At 40.3% G+C, this 18910-nt stretch overlaps 2 protein-coding genes across 4 annotated transcripts; one reads left to right on the plus strand and one right to left on the minus strand.

Annotated features, from left to right (window-relative positions):
• Positions 1-86: 86 nt before the first annotated feature.
• On the minus strand, positions 87-11874 carry ipo7 (importin 7). 2 transcript variants are annotated; one of them, XM_029144453.3, is made up of 25 exons: positions 11673-11874; positions 9490-9571; positions 7689-7842; positions 7375-7533; positions 7137-7293; positions 6885-6974; positions 6683-6777; positions 6524-6608; positions 6283-6417; positions 6030-6129; positions 5414-5490; positions 5191-5307; positions 4979-5068; positions 4702-4867; positions 4454-4614; positions 4010-4138; positions 3423-3489; positions 3209-3334; positions 3034-3131; positions 2844-2939; positions 2531-2751; positions 2205-2413; positions 1901-2107; positions 1696-1812; positions 87-1144 (listed from the first exon to the last, which is right to left on the minus strand). In XM_029144453.3, exons 1-25 carry the CDS (start codon positions 11754-11756, stop codon positions 1047-1049), a joined length of 3120 nt encoding a protein of 1039 aa, XP_029000286.1. In that variant the 5' UTR covers positions 11757-11874; the 3' UTR covers positions 87-1046. The 2 variants fall into 2 exon arrangements, with proteins under 2 accessions (XP_029000286.1, XP_029000287.1); XM_029144454.3 differs by lacking the exon at positions 11673-11874 and adding an exon at positions 10126-10247.
• Positions 11875-12478: 604 nt separating this feature from the next.
• Positions 12479-18243, plus strand: tmem41b (transmembrane protein 41B). 2 transcript variants are annotated; one of them, XM_029145060.3, is made up of 7 exons: positions 12479-12739; positions 13322-13439; positions 13566-13694; positions 13983-14076; positions 14373-14477; positions 14663-14801; positions 15325-18243. In XM_029145060.3, exons 1-7 carry the CDS (start codon positions 12643-12645, stop codon positions 15492-15494), a joined length of 852 nt encoding a protein of 283 aa, XP_029000893.1. In that variant the 5' UTR covers positions 12479-12642; the 3' UTR covers positions 15495-18243. The 2 variants fall into 2 exon arrangements, with proteins under 2 accessions (XP_029000893.1, XP_055363333.1); XM_055507358.1 differs by lacking the exon at positions 12479-12739 and adding an exon at positions 12827-12849.
• The last annotated feature ends 667 nt before the right edge of the window (positions 18244-18910 follow it).

An 18910-nucleotide genomic window follows, 5' to 3' on the forward strand; every position in this document is an offset into this window, starting at 1 on the left:
TTTATTTTTAGAGCTGCCATAATTTAATATGTTGACAGCACTTCACTTCATGTGATTTGTATAAAGGAAACACTCATGCTCGTTAATTCCCTTAGCTTTTTTTTAATATGTTGTTGTATATATAGATGGTTCATCCATACACCAACCAAAAGCTTGAGACCTTCACAAGTTCAATTGTACATGCTTCAATGATGTAACCAATTGTACTTTCAGTGCTCACAAACACATGTCCTGTAGCCGTATTAAACACCGACAGCACTCTTTTTTTTCCTGAATTCATCGTTTTCAAGTTGCCCACCGGACCACCTCATAACCAGATGCGTGACAACCAGTCATTGCAGACGTTGCTTGCAAAGTAACAAAGTTACAGCGGTTTTCACTTTAAATATTCTTCAATTTAAAAAATTTGCAGTGTGATACAGAAGGCTAGGAGACCTGAACAATATGAAAGTGCTAGTCATTAATTTACAGAGATCAGGCATCACATAGTGCTATGAAGTATCCAATATGCTACATATGAATACAGCTGTAGACACCTTAATGCCTCCGGTTGGTTTTCAAGGCTACTTGAAAATTCATTAACCTTGGCTTGTATGTACATAAACATGACTGCTTATGAAGAAAACATTGTATACATCACCACTACCAGAGGTATAATCTTATTCCAGCCATTTGGCTTCGACAGCGATAATGAATCATTTATTCTCATTATCAATTCAAAACTGCCGAACCACTAATTTTGTTGAAGTGGGAAACAAAAACAAAAGAGTTGCCGTCTTGGTATCCCCTCCACACTGGGCTCCAGGAGACAACATTGTTGAGAGCTTCTTACTCCTTCTCTTGCATCGTGCTCAAGTTCTTGGTTTGTTTTCCCCAGCCATTGGTTGCATTTGGTTGCTTTCCCACATCTTCTATTTCCCATTTGACAGATTGAAGAATGACTGAGAAGAACCAGTTCTGGAACCACTACTTAAGGGAACAACACAAGCTTTTTTTTTCACTTCACTACAATCAGTCACATAGTAATAAAAAGTACAACGGATGACTCAATTCATTCCTGGAGCAGTGCCTCCAAAGTTGAAAGTAGATGGCACCACTGGCGCTGTGAACTTGTAGCCGCCGTGCTTCTCAATCATTTTGGATTCTGTAATTAGACAAGTGACAGAATTTAAGATTATTTCAACACGAGGTAAACTGTTCCTTCACTACTGCGATGACGCTGTAATGGCCCACTTTGTTGCACTTTTGGCAGAATGTCAGGGTTTACTGGAGGATCTGCAAAGGTAGCATTTACTGCCACCTAGAGACCTTTAATTGGCCTGGGTACATCTTATAACAGACATGCAAAACAAGCCCCTAACAAGACCACAACCCCCATCACTCCCTCCTTGGATTTATTGATAATTCTTACAAAGTCTACACCTGAATTCTTATGCAGGCACTCGTTAATATGCACAAAAACTTGAAGAAGCTGGTGGTGTCTCCATGAGCTGGTGTACTATACTGCAGTGTATAAATGGTCAATGCTGTAGTATCTTTATTTCAGACAAACATAAGTGACAGTTGTATGTGTAAAAAGATCACCAGTAATAGAGAAGCCAAAAACTGCAGCATGTAAAAACGTTTATTGTCAGACTTAAATGCCGCATTTGGATTTAGGGGGAAGGCCGCACTTGCGTCTCAGCTGCTGCTCACCATGTGCTGCCCGTCTCTGGTCTGCAAGTGTGCCAATGTCCAGAAGATGTTTACGCTGTTCCTCATCAAGGGCTTGTGTTAATGCCTGATACCACGCTGGGTCACGGTTCTGGATGTCTGCGTAACAGGTAATAAAAGTTAGACAAGCGGTCAAGAACGTGAACCCGTTTTCATTCCTACTTGCGAGACACCATTATCCTCTTACTCTGTAGTATGGCTTTGAAAATCTGGTACTCGTCCACCAGATTGTCTTCATCATCTATAAGTGTAGTGTAGCTCTCGAGCGCCGTCTCCTCAGCATCGTCCTCCTCCCAGTCTTCATCATCGCCGTCCTCCCCTGCCTGCTTTGCCAGCATCTCCAAATACTCCTGGCCTTCATCATCAATGTCATCCTCGTCACTGCCCAGCTCAGCTACATTCATTCAGGATTGAAGGAACACAGGTCAACTTCTGAACTCGCCTTGAAGAGCAACTCTGAATTTGGCTGAATAAGTTTAACCAAGCCCTACCGTTGTCTTCCTCATCCTCCCCATCTTCATCGTCGTCTTCGTCATCATTCTCGTGCTCGGCTCGACAGGCATATGCCCTCTTGAGGCCATTGAACAGTAGAATGGCTGCTGGAAGAAGCTGGGTCCCCACCTGATTGACAGCCTGAGGCCTGTGGTCAAGATCTATGAGAGCACAAAGTCCAAGAATGCACATCTTCCTGTCGTGGAGCCTATGAAAAGAGCACAGTAAACATAAGCCACAGTTTCAGCCATTTACTCCACTATTCTCATGGAACAGTGGAAAGATGGTCTAAAGTTCAACCTGGGCTGGTGTGCAGCAGCCTTACCCCAGGAAGCAGTCAACATCTTTAAGCCACTGGGTTATGAAGTGATTTGTGATTGGCTCAGTGTTGTTGGGGAAGCGGACATTCTCCAAAGTGTTAAGGAGCAGAGGGGGGCTGTAGTACAGGCCAGCGATGGCGACCTGCAGGCACATAGTTCTCAGCTCGCTGGTCTTCACCTCCCGCGTCAAACGCTCCAGTGCAGCAGCCACAAACAATGGAACAACCTGCAATAACAACACGCTCAAATGTTAATAGACTCACAGCAATGTAAACACACATGGCACTTAAACAAAAAAAATTATGATGTTACACTGACCTGATCAATACCACGACCTTTGCACTGCAAAATGATCACCTCTAGAAGCTTGGCTGCGTGGCACTCTGGGTCTTCACCTGGATCACCCGTGAGGACCTTTGGAAAGTCAAACGCCCATGGTAAACGTTACAATTTTTTTTTTTTACTAGACACAGGTAGTCCATGTAAAAACAAAAGCACCCCAATCTACCTTTTTGCACATGCTGTACATCATTTCCAAGTATTTGGTGTCAGACAGGAGGGTATCTGTGTCAACTGTGACATAGTTGTGAAGAAGAGGCATCATATCTGAAACAAAAGCAGAAACAATGTTTATTCACAGCTGATCATAGAATAATGACGATACTCTCTCCCCGGCCACATACCTGTGAAGTAGTCAAATCCATCCTGCTGGAAGACTTCATACACCAGTGGAAGGAGCTGCCACATTTGTGGCGACACCTGCTGGCAGGTCAGGCTGTGAGCCAAGGACAGGATCTCTTCATAAAACTCTTCACAGGGGAAAAAAAAAAAAGTGAGTCAACCCAATTGTACTTGTGGCAGCCTAAGTAAAGAAAAGTAAGAACCGGTTTCACTCACCCAGTACATGCTGCTGCAGCACAGTGCCAATCACCTGTAGACAGATGCCCTCTAGCTGCTGGGTGATCTAGAGTATCAATTCAAAACAATTAGTACTAATCATTGAATTATGTTTGCTTGTTTTCAGGGTGTGAAAGGTAGCTGATCTATAGCCAATGCTTATTCTGAGTAATGTTGAGAAACAAGGATTAAACACCCACATATGTAATGCTGTATTATAGAGGCACTTAAAATCATTAATTATCCATTTAAAATGAAATTCAGTGATTATATAATTATATTCCTTTAACCACTGCTAAACGTTAACTTCTGAAGTCCTTTGTAAAGCTATGCTAGGTTAAATCTTTACACTTCTTGGCTTTAGGAGCCAGCGCTCCTGTTTTGACAGACAGCGATAGTGTACCCTGGCACTATTTCTAGCGCCTGCCTCAGTCTGAGTCATTTTGAACATGCTGAGAGCAGAGCGCGTTCCCAGGAGTCGGTGGGTGGCTGAAGTGTGTTGGCAGGAACACTACAGCAGACCAGAGCTGCTTCTGCAGAGGAGGTGACAGAGAGAACAAGAGACAGCTCTATGCAATGCTTCTAACCTCTTTGTGGTCCTCCACCACGCTTAGCAATGTGTCAATGGTGTTGAGGATACCCATAGCCGTCACAGCCTTGTCATCGCCTCCCTCCTCATCAGGCCCCGTCTGAATCACCTGGTTGAACGTCATTGCCTGCCAGAAGGTCAACAAAGAGAGACGATTGTAACTCTGGACTTAGTATGAATACATTTTATCAAAGGGCAGGAGATAGCAAGCTAAGCTACTGTACATAGCATTTAAAACCTAAACATGATAAACATTCTCCAACCCACGAAGCGCCACTTTGTCCAGAGTAACTTTCTGAAGGTCAAATGCAAGTTCTTTCTGGTAATGCCAAGTTGGAGTCGTGGTGTTTTCCTATCAGCCACACAGAGTTAATGTGGCCACTCAGTGACGATATGAGCTTAAATGATACCTCCACCGGTAGCCTTTAATGATTAGACTCACCAAGTGCTGTGTCATCTCTACTGCAATTGGAGTGACCTCCTCACTGTATTCACAGATCATCTTCTGTATGACATTGGTGAGGTCATCATTCTCTGTCTCCCTGACAATGTGCAGAAGGGCCTGCATCACTGGCCGGATGAAGGGGGTGATGTATTCTTTGGCTGTAGGACACATGCACAAATTTGTTAAGACACAACTCCACATTATACACAGTAAGCAGAACACAAGAGACTGCAGGATTTGACCACCTTTCTCTTGGTTGCTGATGAGAACTTGTAGAGCAATAGCCGCCTCCACCTTGACTGGCATCTCGTTGTCATTGATGAGACAGTGGCGGGTTAATTCCAGAGCGTTCTGCAGGTTCTGGTCACTTTTGAACTTCACCTCGCAGAAGTAATGAAGCACCCAGCAGGCCTGTGTGAAACCAATGAGGTACAGAACATATGGTGGACCAAAAAAAACAAACAAAAAAACACTACAGTATTGTCATAAATCTGCATATATTGTTAGAACATGGTCACTTACCCTGGCCCTCATGTAGCCCAGTTCACTGCGGAAAAGGGGGAAGACGTGATTCTGCAGCATGAACTCCATCTGGTCCTTGTAGATTTTTTTCTTTGTGAGGAAAAAGAAAAACGTTACCTTTCATGAATCAGAAGAATATTCAAACACCGAACCTTAGTGTTAGATCCTTCCGACAAATTTTAGTGTGTAGACTTGTCAAAAGAGTCATTTACCTTTAACAGGATTTCAGCCAATGAGCCTATCATGTGGAGGGCGCCATCCTTTTTCCTGGGGTCACAGAGGGGATCAGTAAGGATCTGGTAGCAGAAGCCCATGGTCTTTTGCAGCACCTAAACAGGACGTTAAATGTTTATTATGGGGACAGAGGCAGGGTGTGTTTTTCCTCATTGTGAAAACAGTTTGTGGTTAATAAACCACAGTATAAATTAGACTCACCTCTTTCCTCTTGTTGCAGGCAGTAAAGAGCAGGGTCTGAGCTGCTGTTGTTGGCGAGATGAAGTCCTCGAACACGTCTAAAGGTTAGAGCACAGATGAAGGCAAGATTGTAATTTGTTTTGGAATCTTGCCTTGAACAGCGATTTGCAGTCAAGAAAAAAGGGAGGGTTAAACACAAAGCTGGAGCTGAACCAAGGACGCTGCAGGAACATGACAGGGCCTGCAACAATTCAGCTACCAAGGAACATAATTCTGATTAAAACAACAACTACCTGTTTTTCCATAATAGTTCTAACATTTCAGCCTGTTGGTGCAAACACTTAAATGCATTTGTTTCAGTTCTGCAACTTTTATTTAATCAACTATTCAATTAGATCTGATTGATCAATGTCTAATCACTTGACACATAAGGTTAGTGCAATCAGCAATGAATTCAATGTCTTGACGTGATGTACTGTACTTTGACTTGTTATACAATGGTGCTGGTATCTGACATTAAGGAATCTTTAGTGTCAAACAGAAAGTACCATAGTTATGCAGAGCTATGTTGTGTGCTAATCAGCAGCATCACTGTTGTGGTGCTTGGTCTTCCTTGATGCGTTTGGTACAAACTTACCAAACTTCATACGAATGTACTCATAGGGATCCTCCTGCCATAGCTCTTCATCACTGTCTGTGTAACACATGAGGGGGAACACTACATCCTGAATGATGCCCTGAAAAACCAAAAGCAGTCACAACCTCATTTCGGTGTGTAGCTCTGTATTGGAGGATTTGTATTGGCAATATTTCCGGTGTTGGTTCATTTAGCAAATAAATGCAATGTCAGCAGATAAATTTTTTCAATGCTGAACATTTTGGATTTTTACCTGGATGTGGGGCTTCAGGTGTTTCCATGTTAGAGCGTGAGCTATGCCCTGGTTGATGTAGTTGAGTGTCTGTTGGAGTACTCTGGGGGCCACATATTGCTTTTCCTTGTACTGATACAAGACTTTCAGCAGCACCTAGATCAAAACATACAAACAAATTCCCTGACGTTGGCATGTGCACATTAAACAGGTTAGTCTGACGAGAGAGCCACCGCTTCCATTACACCTGCTGACATCTTACCTGCTGCGCAGACACTGCATATTCCTTGAGGAAAAGTTCAGCAAACTCTGCATACTCTTTGGTTGTGTTGCCTGGGCTTCCATACCTAAAATGAGGATTTGATATATTAAGTTTATCAGTAAACCCACATCATGTATAAACATAATCATTGGACCTTACCTCTCAAACAGACGTGCCAGGATGTGAAGAGCCCACTTCTTGCATTTCCACCACGGCAGCTCAGGCCTCTCGTCTTCATCTATCTGCATTGTGTCCTACATAGACCAAGGCAATATTAAAAAAAGTCATCTTGTGGAGAAACTGAACAAATTAAAAGATGTAATTGTCAATATTAGTGCAGTTGTGCTTTATTATATTTTACCGGAGGCACATCTCTGTCCACAACAGTCTTCAAGATCTCCATCCATTCTGTCAGGGTCTGTCTGTTGAGGAGTTCCAGGGGAAGGTTGTACTGGAGGTGAACAGCAAAGTACATTTAGATATATAGATGGATAGATATTTAAAAATATTCAAACCCAAGGAACAATTTTTATTTCAATAAAACAATGTACTTTGGGTCATCATATGGGCGATATAAATACTCCTACACAAAGTGAAGATGTGCATGCGTTACCTGGAAAAGGGCGTAGAGGATTTTAAAGATCTGTTTCTGTACGAGAACTGACTCAGCAGAGGGGTCTGGGAACAGCTGGATGAAACGTTCTTTCAGCATGGGCATGAAGATGTGCATGGCAGCCACCAAAGGCTGACGCTCTTCTGGTTTCTTGTACCTGTTTCACATGAGACAAAATTACTCAACCCATGTCCTTTTAAAATACAACCAACAGTTTAGACTAAGAATTCTGACTCACTCATAGTTTTTGACAAGCTGGTAAAGACAGAGCAGGATGCCAAGCCATCCTGCACTGTTGTCTGACTGCAAGTAGTAACGGATTTTATCCACAATGGCCGTCCACTTGCCGGGGTAGTCCTGCTTTATCATGTGGTGGATGCATGTTGTCAGCTGCACCCTGTGGAGTCCAAGAGGTAGATTAATTTGGGCGATGTATAGGAGTAAAAGAAATTATAAAAAAGGTTGGAAGAGAGGGACTGTGGGCTAGATGGACAGACAAATATAGAATTCTAAAGATCCTATAATTATGCTCACCCAAAAGGTGTGCGTTACCTGATGCGCTCAGGGGAGTGGATGATGGCCTCCACTATGTTGTCTCGAATGAACTGCCTGTCCTCCTCTGGGATGTTATTGACAGGCGTCTCTGTGCCTGAAGTCTCTCCATCACTCCAGTGCTGGGTTATCATGTTCTTAAGGTAAATCACACCTGACAGAGAACACATGGGCCAGCTGTTATTAGGCACTTTTCACAGACCAATGATACACAAAAGAGATACACCTTTAACACATCTGGCAACATTTACTGGCACTTAGATCCTTTTAACATGCTACTCAGAATCCCAGAACCTGAAGCCCAAGCTCCAGAAATAAATTCTTCCTTCTGTAGTTTTGAATGTTGCACCAGGGTGTCAGCTGGGTCACGTCTACAATGTGGGGCCCCGCTACAAGCTCCGTGGCTCGATGGGAGAGGCATCTGAGGGAGCAGGAGGGAGGGCGGCAGACTGCTGACACAAATGTCTACACTGCTGGCGGGGCAATCATAATCCAGCCTATCAATGCTGACAGAGCATAAACCCCCATCCCCTCTGCCCATGACCACCAAACTACACTGATACAAAGAGCCACTAAATGTGTCATAACTTAAATTTATGTGCAGGAGGACATTATTCCTTCTAAATACCTACATTCATGTGGGACAGTGGCGCTTTATTTGGTTATTCTCATCAGCCTAGCTGTCACTAAGCACCACAGCAATAAGGGTCAGCTTTAGTAAACTACAACATTCCAAAAACCAGGAAGACATTTGCAAATTCAAATTGGGTGTCATCATTCCCAACACTACACAAAAAACAAAATGACAACAAGCTGAAAACCTAGAAATAAGACCTGCAACATCTAGAAAAGTAAATAGTAAAATGGAAAGCAGAGCCGAGTTTGATTTGGTTTGCAGAACACAAACTATCAAGGGTAATTCTATTTAGCAAAAAAAATAAATAAAAAAATGAATGGATCAATCAAAGCAAAAATAGATGTAAAAAAATAACCAAATACCCCTAGCAATAAAACAGCCCATCTGCAAGAATATAGTTTGTCAATGCCTGAACAAAACCAATGATCTAATCAGTTCTATCGAACTAGTTTCACAACTGAAATTGCTTAGTGAAGATGCTGCGAATACCATATAAAAATCCAACTTTAACTCTGACAACTTATTCAGTTTTGCATGAAGTCAATTTAATGCATTTACATCATACTGCAAAAAAAATCAATGTATTCATAGAATTACGTAATATCTGTCAAATAAAATAATCAGTGGAGAAGTAGTGCAGGGCGTTTTTGTGTTTGGCTGCCCACAAGCCAGACAATAGCAAAATGAATGACAATGCAACCAGCAGAGTGACTGACAAAATGTCAACGCAATAAACTGAGCCATTGTTCGTTTGTGATCGGCTTCATCTGTGACATTTTTCGGACAGCCGTTCTGTCTTGTTGAGGAATTCTTTGTTCCCCATTCAACATTGAACCCCAGACAATTTTCACCCCTGGCAAAATCATGTATCGTAATGTACAGCTCACACACACACACGTGTGTGACCGATGGTCACAGTGTATTCAGATGCCATCTACACACTCCCAATAGTTTTTAACTATTTACCCAAATTGCACCCATTGACCCCTATTAGCACATTCCTGAAGGGGGAACATTTGACTCATGCAAAACAGGTTATATTTACACATCTTCACACGTGCATTGCACCTAGCATGGCACCTCTTCCTGAAGTTAAATTACTTACTACTATGTATAGTTTGTTCTTTGAACAACCTATACATCTTTGGATTAAACTGGACTCACCTGCTTGCCTGATGGAGAAATCCACAGGATCAGACATGGTGACGCGCAGCAGAGCCGACACAAAGTTTACATGGCTGTGACCCTGCAAATAAAATGATTCAACACTGAGCATGAATACGAAAGCAGTGTTTCAATTTCAACATGAGGAGTCATATGTCAGATGTGTTCCAATGTATTATACAGACATGTGGCTTCAAGCTACTTTGCAAGCTCTCAAGAGGAAGAGGAAACACTTGCTAAAGACCAACTACAGTCTTGTTGTGCCGCAGCAAGAAACTTACCAAATATTAGGTTTTGCAGGGTAACAAACAATAGCAGAAACTGTCTCAACTTTTAAATACCGTTTTAGATTTGATGTGTTTCAGATTACATTAAGAAAAATGTCTACAGGTTTCCTAATTATATAAATGATCTAGCTCAGAACCCCAGTTACCAGAAAAGCACAAAGCTTCCACACAAAATTTTTATCTGCATTTCCCACATTAACAATCTGTGTTTTTGAACAATATTAAAATTTAATGCAAGACCAATGAATAAGGAATTAGCAAGCGCTAAATATCACACTGCAGCTAAATGTACCTAAAAAGCATTATTTAAAATGTAAAGCATACAGAAAGATTATGACCAAGCAAAGACCTGGCTTTAGAAAGTATGCTCTCCAACAGGTTTACTCCATCCTCCTCCAGAAGATTTTTTAGTGCACAAATACACACTGAAATAACTCCAGCCAGCTGTGGGTGAACACTCTCCTAGTTATGCCATACAAGTGAGCCATCATTCAGTGTATGTGGGTGTTTAAAAGAAAACTTTTAACAGGTGAACTTTCAAAAATAAATGGAGAGAGGGTTATGATACTGGATCCAAATATGTAACATATAGATAAATTCTGTTTATTCATGCATTTGTATAGGGTTAACTGTACATTAGAATACATACAATGGCTCTTAGCTTCTTCTCACTGTCCATTTCAAATCTCTACCAGTGACTCACAGGAGCAGAGATGAAGCACGCTAGGGCTTAATCATCGCTTGATGATTTCACCGTCTATTGCTAGTTGTTTCACTCTCCAACGAATTGAGTTTCTCAACAATTTAAGGCCTTGGCTTTCCATGTCATTAATCTCAACAACCAATATAAGCAATCAAAACAGAATCTGGCGTCTACTGGGGGAAGTTATTTTAAATTATGAGACGGCGGTTTCTAGCTCATTGGTGTGAGCACAACACGTGGTAACTGTATCAAGCATCTCCTGGAGATATCGTAACTATTTTGTTGTCCTTAGCTCTGTATGTAGAGGAATAAATGAATGATGCCTTAAAAGAGCTTAATTCACAAATAGTCACGTCGTTAAAAAGGTCGTCATATTGAGTAATACGTTGTGTATTAGGGAATACTTAACTACACTTCTGCTTCTACCGCTAGTATCTCAAACCAAGTTACCGTGAGCTCACATGGAACTAGGCTAGTGCCCAAACTCCATTTTATAACAATATAACACAGCGGCTACAAACAAGACTCAGAATTCAACACTAGAGAAAAACACGGCTGAAGACTGGCCAATGCTGCTTTTCTCTGTTTTTTAAAAATGTCATCTTCTAAGGTTTTGTCAGTGACACGTGAGCAGCAGCTATGTAACGGAGCTGGCCCAACAAGTTGTTAGCCAAGTTAGCTAGCTAATTTTAGCAACGCAGCTAAAGACATTAGTTTGGTTTTATTAAACATCGTAATGGCACGGTGATTTGAATGTGGGCAGCCTAATCTATTGTTTAACACGCCTGCTGCCTTACTCCTCAGTTGTGTCAGTTCCGGAATTCGCTGCAACTATGTGTGATGAGCTAACAAATGATTTACCCAGCAGGACAGGGAATGTTAGCTTCTTTAGCATTAGCCGCACAGCTGGCTCAAGCTAACGTTGACGTACTACTAGCACACGACGGCATCTTGGAAATAAGAAACCCTATCGAATTCACGCTAGTGATTCTAGCGTGGTGACAGGCCTGTTAGAGTACGGCTCGGTAACGCTATTCCCATCGAGTGACGGAATGTATCCCTAGCTATATCAAGGTAATGGCAGCGGAGCTCCGTCTGCGTGATCGCACCATCTTGATGTTGTGAACGACCGAGGCCCGAGCCGAGACCGCGCCACAACTGCTATCACCATGACGGATGAGCTCAACTTTTACCTCGTTCAGCTGTCGCTCTGCTTCCTCGCGCAGAGCGGGGTCCATCGTCCCCCGTAGGGCCTCGATTAAACACTCAAGATCCATTACAAAAACTCTGTTTACGGCTCGGATTTTAATATTTCAGATGACTCTCAATTCCCAGTCACTGCGCACATGGACGCACGGCTCTCCGGTTACCCGGCGCGAAAAGAAGCAGCGAATGAAGTACCCGGATAGATCAGTGCCAGATTTGTGCTGCACGAACATCCGGCTGAAGAATAATAACTCTGGGAGTTGTAGTTTAAGCACTTATTCCTGAGCAACTTTGTTGTGCAAAGCTAATGTCGCCTCTTGGCTCATGATATTTTAAGTCATGAGCAAACAGCAAGACAGATGAGTGTTTGCAGAAGGTCTAAATATAAGGGAGTGTCTTTTTAAAACTTGTCTATTAATGTTTGTCCCTTTTCTTGATAAAATTTGACTATGGTGCCCATGTCATTTATCAAAAATACCTTATAACCATCGTCCATCTCAGTTTCTGCAACACTATTTCTATATAAATGAATGTTTTTTTCTTTTGATCATTTTAAATTCTGAGCTGTTGATGCAATTTCCTGGTCTGTGGGACTAATAAAGGTATTCATATTTTTATTATGGGACATATATCTTATATATATTTATGTTTTAGTAATTAGTATCTTTTTGATACTTTTAGTAATTTTTCTAATATAATTTATTACGAAATGGTAATAAGAGTACTGTACAGAACTTTGCAGGCAAGAATAAATTTGCTTCAAGACAACAGGAAACATGTCCGTACAACTGTAGTCATGGCGACCGTGGTCCTGATGGGGGCGCTGTCGGTGATTATTCGTGCTGTGGCATTGGGTGTGCGGGTCAAAGGTCAGCCTGTGTAACGCGTCACCCAACCGGCGTCGGCTGTGTCTTTCACGTATCGGTTATTTTAATTGTTCAACGTTGTTTAAAAACAATGGCCAAAAAGCGGAGAGAAAAACGAGAGATCGACGGTTTGTCCATGGCTCAGGAAGATTCGAAGCTGAACGCGAGTGATTCAGAAGTCCAAAAAGGTATGGTCGAGTTCAGGCTGTGTCGGCTGTTAGCTAACAGCAGAGGAAAAGTGCTACCCAGAGACAGATTAAGCAATATCACGACTTGGCAGCGTCGTTTTTGCTTTAAGGTCAGTACGGTCTACGGCGACTGTCAGTTAGCCGAACGTATTAGCCGATGGCTACCTCAATAACGCCAAATCTAGTTTTTGCCAAATTAAATTGGGCTCATAAGATTAGCGGTCATGACAAAATTGACCAGAATGCTAAAATCAAAGTCATAAAATAATGTCCTATTTAGATAAATGATTAGCATTTGATTGACCACAGACCGAAGAAGGAGCAGAAGTTGAAGTACAGTACAGTCATATATGTAACAATCGGTGAACAGCAAAAATAATGCAAATTACTTTATTACATTATAATCTCAGAATTACTGTTTTCCCAGCAACAGCTGAAGTCTTACTCATGAGGGACAATTTGTTCCCCGTAGAGAATGAAAGAAGTGATGCAAAACCTACGGACAAATTACACCAGGTTCTCTTACAGCAAGCTAAGCCCTTGTCTTATTGTGTTAATAACTTATTGTTCTCCTTTTTATAGAGTTTCAGCATAGCGCAGGGGGCTCAGCTCGTATGTCTCTCCTGATTCTGGTTTCAATCTTCACCTGCTCTGCCTCAGTCATGTACCTGGTCTACAGGAACTTCCCAGAGCTTCCAGAGTAAGTAGCTTTCAATGACATCATGGTGAATCCATTGATTGTTTCACTATAAAGAAAGCTGAAACCTGTTACAGTACAGCACCAGCTTTCCAGGTGACCTAAGATTATATTTTTGTTTTTTTTCAGTGATGAAATGGAAAAGATCAAGATTCCTAAAGACATGGATGATGCTAAAGCTTTGGGAACTGTGTTGTACAAATACAAAGACACCTATTACACCCAAGTACTGGTGGCCTACTTTGCAACATATGTTTTGTATCCTTGGAAAAACCCTTTGGCAATGAGAATTATATTAACAGTGTTTTCAAAGAATAGTTATTACCTGTGCATAATGTTACAATGATGAGTATCTTCACGTTGGTCTCCTTCTAAACTCTTGCCAGTTGTTTAGGGCATCTTTATCTTATGCTATGAGCATTCACTGGTTAAAACATTGATCTGCTTTGATTTATCAGTCCATGTCTTTATCTATTTGTGTGTACTTGTGTAATAATTGTTTGATTTTTTTTTTTCCAAAGCTGTTTACCTTGACACTTCTCTCAGCCTTCAGACATTTGCAATTCCTGGTTCTATCTTTCTCAGCATCCTGTCTGGATATCTTTACCCTTTCCCTTTGGCCCTATTCTTAGTATGCTTGGTAAGTTAACATCATTTTAATGAAAGACTAAACACAAGTTATTTACTGTAAGGCTTTTTAATGAGCATCTGTACACTAACATTGTTATCACAAGACACAAAGTATTTTTGTATTTAAATACACACACTGTCACAAGAACCATTTGCCTTTTAATCACCATCACAGTTTAAAAGAACTTGATTAAGTCATATCCTTATATTTAAATTTAACCAGTAGAGCAGAAGTCATTGCGAGAAACATAAAACTCGTCATTTTCTTCATGTTGTGTGCATGACGTGTTTTTTTTCTGTTGGCAGTGCTCTGGCCTTGGTGCTTCTTTCTGCTATATGTTGTCATATCTGGTGGGCAGGCCTGTGGTTTACAAATATCTCACAGAGAGAGCCCAGAAATGGTCCCAGCAGGTAAGAGATGTATCCAATGTATCTTACGTGTCTTACTACATTATTAAAATTAATTGTGTTGGATATGTTTGGTTGTGTTGTCTTTATAAATTTGACTGGATGTAATAAATTATATTGTTTTCCTACAAGTGTAATAGAAAAATAGTAATTCAGGAAACAAATCTGTTTCTTTTAACTTTTTTCAGGTTGACAAACATAGAGGTCATTTAATCAATTACATAATCTTCCTGAGGATAACTCCCTTTCTTCCCAACTGGTTCATCAACATCACTTCACCTGTCATCAATGTACCTTTAGGGGTTTTCTTCATTGGTACCTTTCTTGGTAAGATTTTCTTGTTTGTTAGTGTTTCAATCGTTTTTAGCTGTGGTATGTAACATTACTGACTTCATCCAGCTACATATTTTGTCATAAAACTAGTTGAGACAATGTCTTTTGCCCTATAGCTTCATGGAGACTTTTTAATCTAGTGCGTTCAATTGGTATTCATCACCTGAAGACAGTGAAGTTTTTTTGGTTTTTGGCATATCATAAATTTCATTTGGTTGTTTGCAATATGAGCAGTCCACACAAAATGCACCTCCTCCTGTAGGGAGGGAGTAATCAGACAGGGCACAGCCTCAGCATAGAAGAACAGGAAGGCATATGAAACTCTTCAAGTGAAGTCAGTCACTTCTCCAACAGACCTTCTAGTTCCTCTACTGAGCTGCGGTTTTTCTTCTTTGAGGAAATGTCATGAGTGATATTCTGAGACCGTAGAATGTCAGTGCAGCATATCTAAAATAGAGTTTTATTTTGGTTTTCTTCATCACTGACCTATTCTGCATTCTACCTGACTTTTTCGCAGGAGTGGCACCACCGTCCTTTGTAGCCATCAACGCCGGTACAACACTGTACAAACTGACCACAGCTGGCGAGGCCGTGTCCTGGAACTCTCTGGCTGTGCTCGGTGTGCTCGCTGTGCTCTCAATCTTGCCTGTCTGCTTTCAGAAAAAGCTGCAACAGAAACTAGAGTGAAGCACTATAAACACCTCAGCACACCATGTGCTGGCTGATCCCCTTCCATTGGCTCAGGAACATGCAAATGTCACTCAAGTAGCTCTGTCTCGATCACATATTCAGCTGCTGGTGGGAGACTCCCTGACCACTAGCTCAGCATGCTCCTCTGACAGAATGCATGCAGTAGTGGGATTTTCCTGATCTTAAGTAAAGTATAAACTGGCCACTGCTTGCACAGGTTTTCTGTTTATTGGGAAAAATCTGTTAAATAACACAAATGTCATTTTTGATTTATTTAAGCTCCTGCTGCTTGTGTGATTCTTCACACCTTGAAGGTGCTACTTGTAGGATGTTGTAGTAAATGCGCTGTTCAGATAATCTTTTAATATATGTCATGGTAAGACTTAATTGGTTTATAAATAATAATTATGCAGGAGCCAATTTAGTTCAGGAATACTGCATTTTTTCACAATTGCTCAAAGGCACCAGTGTGTGGTTGTACATTCTTTAGAGCAGTGCAGTATCTAACCACTGGATCAACTTCTATGATTAAGCTTACTTCAGAAATAGCATGAATTACTACATCCTGATTGTAGCACCTTTTAATAATATTGCAATTAATTAGTATTTATTTTAACATGCATGTGTGTTATTTTAACCTGATGATTTGTACCACCACAGCAATAACTGTCACTCTACTGTTTTTTTAAAAACACATTTTGATACCTGGTGCTTACCTTGGTATGTGTATGCAGTGTGACGAATGAATGAAACTGCAATCAGCACGGGTGTAATGACTGGTCTCAGTAAATGCCTCTTTTGTTGATGTGTAGGCGAGTTCCCATGTTCTTCCTCAGCAGGTGCCTGGATCCACTGCCACACAATAGCCTTTTTATTTTCACCCAGTTAAGTCAATGTGAGCAGCTCATGAAAAGAACAGACTAAATAACCCGACGTTACATTTTCACATTTGAACTGCAAAATACCAAATCTGAAGCATTGGCCCATTTAAATCGACAGTTGTAAATGAAAATTTAATATAGATTATGTTAAGATACTTATTGATTGGTAAGATGCATCTAAACCAGAAAGTGGTCAAATCATCCTGGTCTGTAAAACTACTTAGATAGGCTTTAAAGTTTTGCATATATAGATATGTTCACATTTTTAAAGTGTCCTCAGATTATGTGTGTTTGTCTCTGTTGATGACGTTGTCTAAGCCAGTATGTGACTGAAGATTTCGCTGTGGATGACGCATTGTTTTCCTTTCTACGACTGCTAACAGACAGGTCTTGTTTTGCTTTTATTGCTTCCATTCTTTACTAGGAGAAATGTAATGTTCATTTGCTTATTCTTATCATTTAGTTTTTCTTTATACATATACAAGATAACATATAACTGTCGCTGCTTAAAAAAATCTTATGGACAGTCCTCAGAGACTTTGCAGTGAATGTACGTGCAGGAAATGGTATCTATAAATGGATTTTCCTTTATCTCTTTGTAGAGGCAGTGCTTTTTGAGATTTGTATCTATGTAAAATTATAGATCTTTAATCTCTCAAATCACATAAACCTCAACTGTTCCACTCCATAAGGAGGTTCACATACCTTCTATAATAGGAAATGATCCTGTTAAACTATTTTTCTTATGTTCTTAGTGGTTTATTAGAAAGCTGCACTGACATACCTTTACATTGTTGTCTGTCTAAAATACACCTTCAATGCGGTGTTAAATTCTAGTCCTAAAATGTGACTTAGATTTTAATGGAACTTACTTTAATGTCTGGCAAGTTTTAATTTATGTTTTATGTTTTGCTAAAATATTTAAAATTAAACCTGTCCTAAAAATTTATTTGAATTGGACATGCTTTGGTTTTGTTCTATAACCCTTATCAACAATGTGAACATTCTGTCACCATTTCAAAAACCAGTATTATTTTTTGAGTAGTGATGTCCTGAAATGTTTAGGAATTGTGGACTTCAATGCTAGCTAATTAATATTTTAATTTAATATTTATTGAGTCATTAAATCAATCTTTACACTGTATGACACAGTTTTGAGAATTATCTGTAAAAAACACTTCATCACACTGTTGCAATTAACTATTAGGGAAGTAAAGTACAGTGTGAAGATTAATAAATTTGGGCTTCACAATTTTTCTAGGTATATGCGAATTCGGTCCACTTATACGCTCAAAATCACTACATTTAGTTGTGATTGACTACATAAGTTTTAAAACACAAATAAGAGTAGGAGGATTTAAATAGTCCAGAATAAATTCTCATTGGCTTCCAAAAAGAACAAAACATGAAGAGTTTGTCTGTATAACGCACACGAGTTGTTACAACTGTAAATTATACCTTGTTCATTTAACCATATCATGTTGTAAAATTCATCCATTCGTCATCTAAACCACTTGTAGAGGGTGTTGGAGGGGCTGGATTTGGTCACTGCTGACACTGTGCTAGGTAGTACATCCTGTGTGGGTTCATTGCTGGTCCATCACAGGGTCTGTGTAGAGAGTTTAGTGCCACCAGGTGGTGATATTGTAGCAAGCCTGCTAAGCAGTGATCTTTTTGGTTAACATGACCATCATCCAGTTACTGCAGTGTGTGCTGCAGTGAGAATATGTATGACAAGAAAAAAAATACTGTACAGTATGTACTGGTGACTGTGTGACATTAAATGGATGAAGCTGTTCAGAGTAATACCTTTTACTAAATACATACATTACTAAAGACAAATAAATAAGCTATGAAATCAGGAATGGTTTATTGTCATGTGTGTTTGCATAGCTTCTAGAACAATGGGGAGGGATGTAAAGAAGAGATGTATAGCCAGTACAATAAGAATAAATATATTGTATATTCGTGTATATTCAATAACCAAGTTAAATCTTCCCTTTTTGAACATTGTTAACCTCACCTGTACTTCATAGATGTGAAACACATGATTACAGCTGTGGTCCTGCTTATGGACCAAAATGCCTTTTGACTAGAACACACTGATTTCTATGGATGTATAACATTTTTGTTAAAGCCATAAATAATTAGAAGCAAACCGAAAGCCTTAGAAAGTTCCTTAAAAACGAGTGGAATAGTATATTTCCATTATTTAATTCTTTGTGATTCAGGGATTAACAATTGCTCAGTTGTCCACCACTCATCATATTGACAAGGTGTGTTGAATCAATCGGAAGCTGGAAGATACCAGTCGCATTTTTTTCGTTTGCTCTACTGTCATCTGATACAATATCTTCCAACATTGTCTTGCTGACTAATAACGCCTCATTTAGATAATTAGATCTGGGCAAAACTAGCAAGCCAAACAGGAACTCTTTCGGGGCATTGTCCACTCGTGTTATAGTTAAATACCAAAACTAGAAAAAGCTTATTAGCTGGATTCCTCGCATGCAGATGTTCTTCATGTGATAC

The sequence above is a fragment of the Betta splendens genome, chromosome 3, assembly GCF_900634795.4.
Source record: "Betta splendens chromosome 3, fBetSpl5.4, whole genome shotgun sequence".
Taxonomy (NCBI): domain Eukaryota; kingdom Metazoa; phylum Chordata; class Actinopteri; order Anabantiformes; family Osphronemidae; genus Betta; species Betta splendens.